The following is a 13,462-nucleotide window of genomic DNA, read 5'->3' as shown; positions in this document are numbered from 1 at the left end:
TGATTGTTGTCTCCACTTGCAGGGATGGTCGTGGGATCTAATGGAGGAGGGGAGGCGACCGCCGCTGGTACTGGTTCTGCTATATCATTGGCCAGCGGTGGTAAGGGCTCGCGGTGCTCCCCAGGTTCTCCGTGGTAGAGCCGAAGCAGGCTCACGTGAAAGGTTGGGTGAAGCTGGCTCGTTGGCGGCAGATCAAGCTCATAAGCGACCATTCCGACGCGTTTGAGCACTTTGTAAGGGCCAAAATAGCGTTTGGAAAGCTTCTGGGATGGCCTGCGGTGAAGGGATCCTTGCCGATAAGGCTGTAAGCGCAGAAGAACCCAATCCCCTGGCTCAAAGGTAATGTCCACCCTATGTTTGTCCTTCTGTTCCTTCATTCTTTGTTGTGCTCTGGCCAAGTTGGCCTTCAAAATTCTGATAATGTGGTTTCTTTGTTGAAGGGATGTGTCTAATGACTCCAGTGTGGTGCTCCCAGGCACATAATCAAGGAGGGCTGGAGGTGCTCGGCCATAGAGGGCCTGCAACGGAGACATGCCAATCGAAGAATGAATGTGTTTTAACCATTTTTTTTTTTAAGAAAACTAGTTTGTAGGTAAAAAAAAAGTTTGTTTAGGTAAAAGAAATTGACCTAGATTGATTTTTACCCCTAATATGCACCCTTAAATTCAAAGGGGGCATGAGTCTGGTGCTCATACAAACCCTAAAACTTCACACTGTGCCGCCGTATTCGGAAGCTTCGGCCACCGTCTCAATTCACATGTGCCTTCTCAAGTCGGAGATGAGTGTATTTTATTTTATTGACTATAAAAAAATAAAATAATTACAGTTTTATTAATTAATATATTATATACTAGTGGGGGCCAGTGGGTTTATGTGGTTGAGGGTTTATAATTGTGTTTTTGTGGTTTCCAGAGGTCGTCTTTCATTCGCCGAAACCGCAGCCTCCGTCGCTTCCTTCTCTTCCTCTTCGTCGTAGGTATGATATCTATCTAATCTACCCTCTACTAGTTTCGTTATTTGAAGTCGAGCTCATCTAATAACATCCAAACTAGATGAGCTCGACCAGGGACTTATTTTAGGTTGGGGGGGGGGGGAAGAGGGAAGAGGTGGGAGAAGGGGTAGGATGGAGATTTTCTAGTAATTTTAATTGTTTGTTTTTATTTTATTTTTCTCAACAAGTCACTACCACTTGCTATAGCAGGTAATTTTGGTCTTTCACAAATGAAAGATCCATCATTCTCTTTCATCCTAGAAGCCACCTAAAAATATATGTTAGATGAGGATTTTTTGTGATGAGAGAATTCATTCAACTCTTCAACTTGGTGGTGACCATGAGGCGCTCTAGGGATAAGGACCATCAATGTCTCAGTAACTTATGGAGGGATCTCTCTATTCATAAAGAAATTTTTTGGACAGCTCTGCACACATTCATTTTGATAACATATTAGCTCTTTTGATAGAACAAGCCATTAAGGCCATCAACTCATGGGTCTTTAGATGCCCTAAAGAAAAAATGCACTCCTTATTTCCTCCCCCGGGGTGAAGGCTGGGGTTTTTTGTCCTTCCCAATTGGTGGTGCTTGCTTGCTCCATGTGACCCTAATTTGGATGAACAACATTCACACTGTTTTTTGTATTATTGATGTAATTCTGCCTTTGTGGTAAACTGCCTTGCTGCTTTTCTGCAGAATTAGGTCCCTTGTAATTTTTGTTTCTCCTTAGGTTTCAAGTAGTTTTCTACTCTATTTTGGTCTCCCCACCTACGTGTGGCTTGAGGCCCAACCTGCAGGCCTGTTCTTCTCTGATTTCTGTTTGGCCTTGTGCCGAAGGTTGTATTGGACTGGGCCTTTTTCCCAGAACAGGCTTCGGCCTGCTTTTCAATGTTATTCATTGACCTTTAACAAAAAAAAGAACAGGTTCACAAAGTCTTGATTTCAGCTTAGGGGATACCCTTGGAGGGGTTGCAGTTAGACATTCCTCCATAAATTGAACCGTTTTTTTTAGGTATTTACTCAATAGGCACCTCCCTGAAGCAATTCGAAACTATCCTATTGACTTCATCTTGTCCTTCCATTCATTCCCCTTGTTGGTATATATTTACTGACAATCACTAACCATTACGGGTAATTAGGTCATTAGTAATTTGAAAGATCATTAAATGCATCTCACAATTTCCTAACAATTTATGACAAAACATCGACCATGTTTGGATGACTGGTATATATGTTTGGATATACATTGACACCTATGCTATTAGATGTTGACACTCACTTCGAGACAAACAGACAAATGAAACTCGTATATTGTAATGAATGTCATTTTATATTAACTCAACGAGTAAAAGTTAACCATATATTAATTTATAATTTGAATTTATTACTGATTATTCACACCTGGTGGAATTTGTGTTCTATGCGGCGAGGTACTAATACGACGACGAGTGTTGATGCCGCGCTGGTGCGTGTTCATGTGGATGACAACGGGATTTAAAATGGCAACAAAATGGGTATGGGTGGAGTGCTCAGGGACAATGATGATAACTAGACTTCTGGGTTCTTTGGGAGCTTTGGACAGAGTGATGCTTTCCATGCAGATTGTCGTTGATGAGGATCTAACTCTAGCATGGGATCTAGCTAGGATATCGTGACGTTGTTTGTGCTTCTAATTGCAAGAATGTGTTGGATGTTCTGTTAAGCACGACAAGTGTTCAAAGCTATTGGTTGCGTGATCGAATCCGTAAGGTTAGAACTTAGAAGCATTACATATATATCAGGAATGAAGATTTCTATCATTCGTGTTCTTCGTGAGAGCAAACGGATTGGCAAGACAAGTGACTGGGGCTGTGAATGTGAATCCGTTGTAATTTTGAAAGTTCTCTCCTTCTAACTTAATCAATTGCTTAATCAATTGTTGTGTTATGATGTTCTTGTTTAACTTGGGTCTCACTTTTCAAAAAAAAAAACTTGGGTCTCCGTTAGTTTTCCAAATGTAGCCTAAAAAAGATTAGTCAACAAGGTCCTAAAAAATATAAAGCTCAAATATCATTTTTTTTTCATGACATATATTAATTAACTGTCAGTAATTTAATTTAATTTATCAAAGATGTCGACAAAAGATGATAAATATCTAAAGGACAAGCAAATCATCACTAACTTTTTTTTAAAATCAAATCATCACTTTGTGCTTTCTAGATTTTACGCCACTCTCAAAATTTTTAATATAATGTGGCATAACAACAATCAAGGTTGTGAAATTGACACAACAACATTGATAAATAAATGGCATCCAATTGTAAACAAAGACATTTCATCCCCAAAATCTTCATATATATACGACAAAGTTTCTAACCCCAGAGACGAAATTAAACACGCAACCTATACAAACTCACAAAAAATAAAATTAATTAACCCTGCAATCATAGATTTTCTAACTCCAAACAATAATCGATTTGAGATATTCAAATATACACAACAACAAATTCTTAATCGATTTCAAAGTGAGAGCAATGAAAGCGCATGGAAAGTTTCCTGTTCCATCTGTGAGTCCTCCAGTGTCATCGATGCGATTGCGGAGACTGATCCGAAGATTAATCGCAAAGCTCGTTCCATTCTGGCGACGTTGGAAAGCGGAAGCTCGCTGCTGAAGGCGATGTGGCTCAATCGGAAGAGGAACAACCTCGATTGGTAGAGGGCTTCGTCTCGGAACACTCCGAAACCCATAAATAGCTTGAGTAGATGTGGAGACGCGAGTACTCCGGCCACCGCGGGGCGTAGAGCGTGGCCGGTGAGTTGCCAGTGAAGCTTAACCAGAGGATTTAAAAATAATAACCCAAGATTGTTTTACAAATATTAAATGATCCATATGTATAAGCAATAACTTCAATTGTATTACATATAAGGATGTATTACACTATTACTACAAGTCTCTATTGTGTGAGACATGCCTGTGCACTTGTCATGTGCATATAAGCTCCCAAAAACTGGGTTCAGTTTTATACAATTGCGTCTATAGACACCAAAAATACATTGAACAAGCATTTCTTACTGATAACATGAAGTTTGTGCTAAATTACCAACCTCTCTTCATCACTTTTGACTTCAACATCAGAATCATCTGCATGAACACTTCGTGCAACAATATTGTCTTCAACATCTCTCTTTGTTCCTGTGTATGTTAAAGACCTACCAAATTAGGAGACAAAATAGAAAATACCATAATTGTTTTTTTCCCCTTTCCACCTTCTTTTATGGATGGTAGACCAAGTGCAAAGTATTTAAGTGAGTAAGTTTATACTAATTAGTGTACGTAGTACCTTCCAAAAACAGACGGTTACTCTTTCCATGATCCCTGTCATCTGTCAGAACATAGATTAGATAGAATAGTTACAAGTTGCAATGAAAATGAAAACTCATATGACTGGAATGATAAAATTCAATCCCACAAACAGAAATTTATAAAACCATTACAAACCGATATATTACCACTATAAGATTTATTTTTTGATGAGAAATGCCTTCACTCACGCTCTTCCAGTTCATCACGCAGGTTCCTTCTCTTTAACTCATCATGTGTGTCCTGTCTGTCTCCCCTGGCAAGGTAGAAGATACAAATATTAGGGAGGAAGAGCACACTACGTGCATCACCAAAACCTCATGCTAAGATAATAACATGCAACATTGAACGCATAGACAGAAAAAATACTCATTAGACAAAAGGAAACATCAGGATGCAGAAATAATTAAAAGTTCCAACATCAGGCAAACACCATTTTTTCCAAAAGCAAAAGAGAAAATATGATTAATATCATCAAAATAGGATCTTGAGAACAGGCCTTTCAAGTAAGCATATAAAGCAATAGAGAAACTTGCCAAAACATAGCACCTTAGAAAAAACAACTAAAGCATACAAAAAATAGGACTAGTGCAGTAACCTTTCTATGGACATTATAACTAAAGCCAAAAATACAATTAAAGAGCAATTTAAGGGCAAATACAATAAATAACCCAAAAAACTTACAAATGAAAATATAAGAGATGTTATAAACCCCAGCTGAACAATATAAGATCTGAAAATCTGCAAAACCTGGTGGCAGTGGCACCAACTAATTTAACATTCCAGCCAAAAATAATTTTAAGGGCAAGGTGGATAAAGTTCAGCCAAAAAGAACCGATGCCTGAATAGTTGATTTCAGATTGAGTTAAAAAATGAAATGAAGGCCCTCCTTGCAATAGAATTAAGCTTTACATGGCTATTATTTTTACCAACAAGAGATGACCCCACCCCACAAAATAATCCCAACATCATCGCACAACCAAGCAACAAAATAACCCCCCTCTAACAGCAAGCTTAGAGACTTCAAACCCTAGCAAACACCATCTGAACATAACAATTATAAAGACCCCCAATAGAAAAGTTTCTCAACACGCAGCACAAGATGTACCAGCAACAACAATCCCGCCTTTCAACCTTTCCCGTAAAATAGATTAACTTTCAAGTTTCAACACCCACTTCATGCAACTATATCGGAGTTTCTCCTCAATTTCGGCTAACATCACCTTCCAACATATTTGCGAATTAACAAGCACCCTCTTGCATATATATCCTTTGGACCAATACCATTTTTAAGGACCTGAAACATATCACGTGATTAACTTTTACACAACCCTAACCTAATGAACATTGATTAACTCTAATATTATAGGGTACAATCAAAAAATTTCAACGATGCGTGAATTAACAGAGACAAAACCTAGGTCATGTTAGAACGGAAATTGAAAAGAGGGAAAAGGGGTAGTTACCTTGGCTTGAGAGGTGTGAGATGCGATGTCCCTGGAGGAGTATTTCTGAGAGGGACCGAAAATTCGAGTACCGCCTTGTTCGTTGCCACCTTTAGCCGGTGCCCATGTGGGTTGAGCAGCGGTCGACATCGTCTATCGCCGCCGGTGATGGAGGAGGAAGGGTTTCAGTCGAAGAGATCAAGAGGAAGTGCGATGCGAATGGGATGAGTTGAATTGAATCATATTTTACCTCATGGGCTGGGTTTTAAGATTATATCACATGTTGGGCTCGGGTCGTATTTTCCACGCGTACGATATGTTTACGTATATTTTGACCAAAAATATGTTTCAAGATAAAAATACTTGTTAGATGAGGATTTTTTTGTGATGAGAGAATTCATTAAACTCTTCAACTTGGTGGTGACCAATGTATCATTAACTTATGGAGGGATCTCTCCATTCATAAAGAAATCTTGGACAACTCTACACACATCTATTTTGATTGCATCTCAGCTTTTTTGATAGAACAAAGGCATGAAGCCCATCAACTCATGGGCCTTTAGATCCCCTAAGAAAAAATGCACTCCTTATTTTCTCCTCTAGAACAGGTTCACAAAGACTTGAATTCAACTTAGGGGATATCTTTGGAGGGGTTGCAGTTAGACATTCCTCCATAAATTGAACTGTTGACTTCGTGTACACCTTCCGGAAGTGATTCGAAACTATCCTATTGACTTCATCTTGTCCTTCCATCCATTCCCCTTGTTGGTACATAATTTACTGAGACTCACTACACAGTAATTAGACATGCATTGTGCATTTTACTCAACTATTTTGATGCTTTCTTCAATGAGTGATATATGTCGATGGTGACATTGTTGATTGTTGACTCAACTATTTTGATACGGTCTACCAAATTTATTTAGTAACTGATGTAATATGACATTGTTGATTCTAATTTTAAAAATTGGTGTCTAGGCATAAAGATGTTTGTAGATTTCATGCACAAAACTTATACCTAATTTGTTATTTACTTTTCTACAAGTTAACATGCTCACACATCACAAAATATGATGATGAATTTCATCCTTGAGTCATCTGTTATATGTGTTATTGGGTTGTTAATTTTCACATGTATAAAACCATATTGTGTGTTGTTATTGTATATCGTTTTAGTTTTAAATAAGTTTTAATCATTGGTAAAATGTCTGCATCATTGAACTCTGTTTGTGGACCTTGATCTGTGAAAGATACATGGTAGGGTAGAGTAAGGTTGCTCTCTAAGTTAGATATGTGTGCTATTAGTAATGCCAGTTTTTTTATATTGAACTACTAATCAATACTATTCGAATTGCATCTTTTAACTTTTGCATGTTTTTATCTTAGATTTTTGTGAATGTCATCTTTTTTAGTTATTTTTACTTATGGAATTTTCCAGGTGTCCTCATCAAATTTGTAACATAGTCAAGCATGTGGAAATTACATTGAATGTGTTAAAGATTTATGGAATGATAAGTTAAGTAATTTCTATGATAGGCACATGAGTGAACCTATTGTGTATAAGATTTTTAGATAAAATAGAATCACTGATGATACATATTTTTATTCATGTACCTATTAAATTAGTTTTTCAGCAACTCTTATGACTTTCATCTATTCCTTTTGGACTGTTTGGGATATAGACTGCTTGGTGATTATTTTTAAGTTAATATTGGTACATTTTTTAGAATTTTGGTCTAATATAATGTTTAGATGGCCTTCTTCAAGGATTTTATGTAACTATGTGCAACCCCTAAATGTTTATTTCAGTTAGTGATTTCGACATTATTAGGTTTCAACAATGTATGCCCTTCGTCTGAGAAATCCCCATGCCAATCCAAGGATTTTTATTAGACCTCTTTATGCTGAAACGATATTATACTTTTCTTTTATAGATGTCAGAATTCATTTACATAAATTCATAATTCCATAGATTTGTTGTTATTGTTTCAATGATTTTGTTCCATATACAGACATATATTGTTGTCCCAAGGCGATTTCAGGAACATGTTGGCAACGAAATCAATGATGTTGTTCAATTGGAAGACCCTGTTGGAAACACCTTTAACCTTTCTTACTACTATAATTAAGGCCAGTATCGAATTGGGGCTGGCTTTTTTGGGTTGCGCTATCTTCACCAAATTGAGACAATTGTGACGATGCACTTTAGTTATCGTGGGCATTCAAGATTCTACATCCACATTTATGACTTATTTAACATGGAGATCCAATACAATATTGATCCTCCAATGCTACCACCGTTGAATCCGTACATTGCTGCTCCACAAGACAATGAGGATAATTATTTCTCAAGTGATGATGAGTCTGACTATGAGCTTGAATTAGCGCCATGGGTGGAGAAGATTTGGCAATCCAATATCACTTCTGGACACATATATGGCAATGAAACTGTGGTTAGTGCAACATCCTTATTGATTTCATATTCCTATTCTTAATTTATCCTCTATTCATTTTGTTAAAATTTTGTGTGTAGACTATTTCAAGTCGTATCCCGCAACTCTTCTTCCCTCAAATGCCTTCAGTGATTAATGTTCAGCTTCCTGATGAAACAATTGCACAATGGCACATTACATGGCATCCTCCTCATAATCTAAATCAAAATGCACCTATCAATGGTGGGATGACCGGTCAAATAGCTTCAGGGTGGTGCGATTTTTATAGGAATGATTACATTATGAATGGCAATACTGCTCAGGTTCACAGAATTGAGCTGTGGGAACAATTTGATTCTCCTATCTACATGGTTGATGTGTATGCAATGTAATTCCGTTTATGGGTTAAACCATCATCTTTAGTTATTTTTTCTAATTTCCAGAACCCTAAGTTGTTTGTTGCTGTTTTTAGTAGTAAGTGTGTACAATACTCTTTTTAAATTGTTTTCCATGCTATGTTCTCAATGTGTTCTTATTTTAATTTCATCAAGTTTGTGAAAAGTAATGTTTTCAACCCTTTCTGATCTTTGTTACCATCAATTAAATCGTCTTTCCATTTATATTGAATCATTTGTGGCTGGTATCTTATAGTTACGAATGACTAATAATATTCACAAGTAGTTGGTGTTAGTTGCACCAATCCTTTTTTTGTTATTTTGTTTAGAGTACACATAAAGCAAAATGTCATTAAATATAAACAAAAACATTGTAACGTCATAAAATTCCTTGAATGAATGTGTTATATACAATTTAGATTTTTTCTCAAATGGTATGGTTATTTTTTTTAAATGGTATATATTAATCATATTTATATTGTATTACCTTCATTGAAGTAATAAAATAAGTCAAGTCAAATTTTGTTAAAATTGTTAAAGGAGATAATTGATAATACTCTTCATTATGAATTATAAAAACCAATCAATAACAGGGTACTCCTTATGCATTTTTTAAATATATATAATTGTTATCAGAGTGTTGTTCACATCTTTACATTTGTCAACACATCTAGAAATTCTCAATCAATCAAAGAGAAAACTCATTCCATATCTTGAGTGTCATCTAAATGAAACTTTTTTTTCTTCCAGAAAAGCAAATAATATGAAAAGTTGATGTAGTCACTGTTCATAAGTGGCGTATATCCTACAAGTACCCTATGGGTCTAGTAGCCTACCGGTACGGTAACTAGAAATTTTATGGGTTTGGTAGCATACAATATCAGTTTTGTCTACAATAATCTACAGTAAAAAAACGTGTAGATATCAGTTTTGTCCATGGTAGATTACTAAATGACCCCTTTTATATTTTAAGTTTTAGGTCCTAATCAATAATTAACAACCTAAGTAATCTAACTAAAATTGGATTAATGTTCATCTCATCCCCAGCCTTGATTCTTCCCCATCCTCTGCACCATCACCGATCTTCTCATCCTCTCTCGTCGAAGATCATGCGGCTTCTCTTCATCGTCGATACAAACAAGAACCCGACGATGCAGCTTGAGGCGCTTCTCATGGCCTATGATGAGATTAAGAAGGGCGAGAACACCCATCTCGAATGGTAAACTAGAGTTGTTCATCTCCTTCGTCTCATCCCAAAGTCATCATTTTTCCAGAAATTCGTCTTAATCTCTCAACTTGTTCCCCATCTGATCTGCACCATCAACTTGGGGTTGTTCGTGTCCTCGCTTCTGTACACCTTTGGGGGTTTTTCTGTCGAGCCTCTCCTCTCCTCTCCTCTGTTTGTCTCCGCAAAAACCTCGGTGTCGTGCTTCGTCGTCGTCTTCCCCAAATCATCGATTAATTTTTTTAATTTTTAATTTTTGTTTTTCATTCGTGTGATTCTGCAGATGCCGAAGATTCTACCAGCAGTGTGATCCAGGTAACATTTCAATTCGTCTAAATTGCTGTTTTTCGGTGTGGTCTATGTTTGTGTTTCGTGTGTTTTTCTTTTCTGTGGGGATAATTGAACCTGTTGCTGAAGCGGAAGTTGAATTTAGCTGTTGTTCGGTAGTGGGGTTTTCAATTTTCATTGGGAAATTCTGGGAAAAGCAAGAATTTTTATTTCTTCATGTTTTGTTTTTCTAGTTGCTTTCATGGGAAGTACTGTTTTTTTAAATAATAGCTAAATCTTTTAGCTTTTCTTATCAGACAAAGGAAGCTATGTTTTATTTTCAACATAGCATTCCTGGGCTTTTGTTTTTGTTTCTTTTTAGTTTTGTTCAGCTCCAATGTAGTGTGTATAGCAATGTGTTATACCATATATGTGAAGCATCTCAATTTGCAAAGCTTTTTTCATCTTCAATGTTCTCTTATATGAGCTTTTTGGTTTTGTTATTTGGCTGGCTTTGAGTACTAATTTGTGCATTTATTTGAGTCTCTCTTGTACCCTTATTTGCCCATAGTGGAGTTGTGTCTTTGGTCTGGACTCAGCAGTGGTTTAAAATTTCCAATGGAATTATTGGGGCTTGTGGTGATGATCACCATTTTGTTGATAACATGTCCTCAAATGTTGTTGACACACTGCACTGGTTCCGCATAATTGCTTATCATTGTAACAAAAAGAACTTGTACATAGTGTGAATGGTTCTTAATAAAGCATCTATGCTGGAAAATTTGAGATTGCAACACTTTTTGATTCAGGGATTAGTTCAATAGCTATATACTTTTTGTAACCAGGAATTGCTATGTGAAGAAAAAAAGAGAAATATGTTGATGGTATGATTCTGTAGAGACCTTTGTCAAATCAATTGTATTCAATTATGTACAAAGATCAATATAGATACCCTGAATATTGAATATTGATTCTTTTTTTTGTGTATGGTTGAATCCCAACACTGATGTACATTTTGTTTATGTATCAAATTACCACATCTTATTGAACAAACACTAATATTACAACATAAAAACTAAGAAGCCCATGGAAGGTTCCAGAGAGGTCTCACCAGGAAGCCCATGGTCCTCATTAAGAAGCTTTGCAAAGCGTGTTGTGCTCTCCTGCAACATCCTCAGATTCAATGACAAGGTTCTCTCTTTCGATCCCTTCAGAGCTAACCCTTCTTCCTCTTTCCTTGGGTCCGCTCGCAAGCTTCTTCGCTTCAATTCTCTCGCTAAGGTTCTTGCTCAGCGTCGTTCTTCATCTTCCCATGCTGCTGTTGTTCTTCTCGAACGAACCTCCAATCTGGTAACCCTTTATCCTTAATTGTTGTTTTTCGTGGGAAAAATCTTTACTTTCCGTGAATAGCTATTGATTCTCTGTAATGGGTTTGTGAAGGAAAAAACTTGATTTTTCACACAATTCAGCTCATTTGAATTGAACCTAGATGATAATTTATGCTCTGCATATGTACAGGATTGCCTATGATCCTGAAGCTTGGCCTGTTTTAATAGATGATTTTGTCGAGCATGTGTACTGGATACCAGAATCACATTATGATTATTCCAACTTCCACTGCAGCTATGGTGATACAGAATCCCAGTCATGTGTTCTTGAGGATCCACTTCCTGGACTGAGAAGTATTTATGTTCACAAGAAGAAGTTACCTGAGGAGACAACAAACAATGATATGGAGCACTCTAATGCATCTGATGACTTGATTTCTTCAAATTGTAAGAGAAGTAGAGATCATGGTGCAGTAGATTGGGAGGACATGATCCACGAGGGAACACATCAGAGGACTGCATGGAAACTAGTAGGCAAAGTAGCCCCTTGTGTTCATCCAAGTCCAAATGTGCAGTTGAAGGTTGTCTTTCAAAGGGGTTTGCAGGACTACTCTCAACTCGGTCCTTTGTGCAGTTTGGTAGAGAGAGGATGGCTTCCTTTAGATGAAGGATTTGTCATGGTTAAGGTATACAAATTTCTTGTAAGTTGGTTAGTTGGTGAATGGGCTATAACTATGTAATTCTAGTTTCTCATTATTTTTTGTGGCATTGTAATATTGTGCTGGTGAGTGAGTGCTAAACTGCTAATTAACTATCCATTGCTATTTTGATAAAATCAATAAATGTATTTTACTGGGTATGCATGCATCTATACCCTTTCACCGTCTTCTTTTGCAATTTTATGTTTGACAGAAATAATAGTTTTCATTTATGCAGTTGCTGTCCCTGTGCCTGAAGGGAATCATGATAAAAAAGGAATGCATTTAGCTCTTGTAATTTTGCTGGTTGTTTTGGTCTCAGCATAAGTACTGGCAAAAGAAGAAGAGAGAGCAAGATCAAGCTCGGTTTTTGAAGTTATTCGAAGAAGGAGATGACATTGACGATGAGCTCGGGCTGGGCACTATAATATGATTGCAAACAAATACCTTCTTGTACAGTAGGTTTTCCTTGCACAATTTTGTTCATGAAAAAGAAGGAGAAAGGATTTTGTGGTGAATGATGTGCTACTTTGACAATGAGATAGTTGTCAAAGTCGATAGCAATATGTTATTGTTCATATTCACTTACTTGTACATTCTACACATACTTACATGCTTAACCTGATAAAAAAGGTAGATTAGTTACACATGATAAGAAAGGTAGATTAGTTAAGTGTAGCTGTTGGTTATGGGGAAATGTTATTATATCTAATATTTAATCGTAATGTAATTTTTTTCATTAAAGCATCATTACTTAGGGATTCTTGAAGTTGAAAAAGTTTCTTGAAGTGGGTATTGATGTAGGAAAAATTTATTCTTAAAGTGATCACTCATTCACTAATTTTACACTCCCCTCATTGTTTTCTAGGGGCATAAAAATTTAATATCAACTTGATACGAACTGGTTAATGAAGCTCATATTATTGATAAATTCAGTGAAATGTATGGCCAATAACGCGGGAAAAGTCTCTTAGTCATTTAGGAATCACTTAGTTACTTTATGAATCACTTTGCTCATTAAAGTGAACATTTATTCACTAATTTTACATTTCACTCATCGTTTTGTCGAGGCATAAAAATGAAATGCCAACTTAATACTAGATGTTAATGAAGTTCAAATTCATGGTTAGTTCCGTGTAATGTATGGCTAATACTGCAGGAAAAGTCTACCTGGTCATTTAAGAATCACTTAGCCACTTTAAGAATCATTTTTTCCACTTCAATAATTACTTTACTCAATTTAAGAATCATTATAGTCACTTTAATCAGCTTTTAAACTTTTAATACTGCTTAATAAGTATCATAATTTTAAGGTGAAAATGTGATTCTTTATGTGGGTAA

The 13,462-nt window shown here is 36.5% G+C and overlaps 1 protein-coding gene and 1 long non-coding RNA gene across 6 annotated transcripts; one reads left to right on the top strand and one right to left on the bottom strand.

Moving 5' to 3' along the window:
- Positions 1–3,303: 3,303 nt before the first annotated feature.
- Positions 3,304–4,589, bottom strand: LOC130741118 (uncharacterized). Its single transcript, XR_009020312.1, has 3 exons — positions 4,481–4,589; positions 4,312–4,353; positions 3,304–4,163 (listed from the first exon to the last, which is right to left on the bottom strand). It is a non-coding gene; the product is annotated as an uncharacterized LOC130741118 (long non-coding RNA).
- Positions 4,590–9,602: 5,013 nt separating this feature from the next.
- On the top strand, positions 9,603–12,705 carry LOC130741053 (uncharacterized). 5 transcript variants are annotated; one of them, XM_057593848.1, is made up of 5 exons: positions 9,603–10,143; positions 10,941–10,979; positions 11,179–11,445; positions 11,614–12,109; positions 12,345–12,705. In XM_057593848.1, the coding sequence occupies exons 3-5, from the start codon at positions 11,279–11,281 to the stop codon at positions 12,408–12,410; spliced, it is 729 nt and encodes a 242-aa protein (XP_057449831.1). In that variant the 5' UTR covers positions 9,603–10,143; positions 10,941–10,979; positions 11,179–11,278; the 3' UTR covers positions 12,411–12,705. The 5 variants fall into 5 exon arrangements, with proteins under 5 accessions (XP_057449831.1, XP_057449822.1, XP_057449816.1 ...); XM_057593839.1 differs by lacking the exon at positions 10,941–10,979; XM_057593833.1 differs by having other exon boundaries at positions 10,941–11,445.
- Positions 12,706–13,462: the final 757 nt, after the last annotated feature.

This window comes from Lotus japonicus, chromosome 1, assembly GCF_012489685.1.
Source record: "Lotus japonicus ecotype B-129 chromosome 1, LjGifu_v1.2".
NCBI classification, from domain to species: Eukaryota; Viridiplantae; Streptophyta; class Magnoliopsida; order Fabales; family Fabaceae; genus Lotus; species Lotus japonicus.
Note: the sequence above shows the minus strand (reverse complement) of the source record. Positions and strands in the feature narration are given on the sequence as shown.

Coding starts and splice junctions, on each gene's coding strand:
- LOC130741053 (XM_057593839.1), top strand. CDS start 11,279: ATGACAAGGTTCTCTCTTTCGATCCCTTCAGAGCTAACCCTTCTTCCT. Junction 11,446..11,613: donor TCGAACGAACCTCCAATCTG/GTAACCCTTTAT, acceptor GCATATGTACAG/GATTGCCTATGATCCTGAAG. Junction 12,110..12,344: donor AAGGATTTGTCATGGTTAAG/GTATACAAATTT, acceptor CAGAAATAATAG/TTTTCATTTATGCAGTTGCT.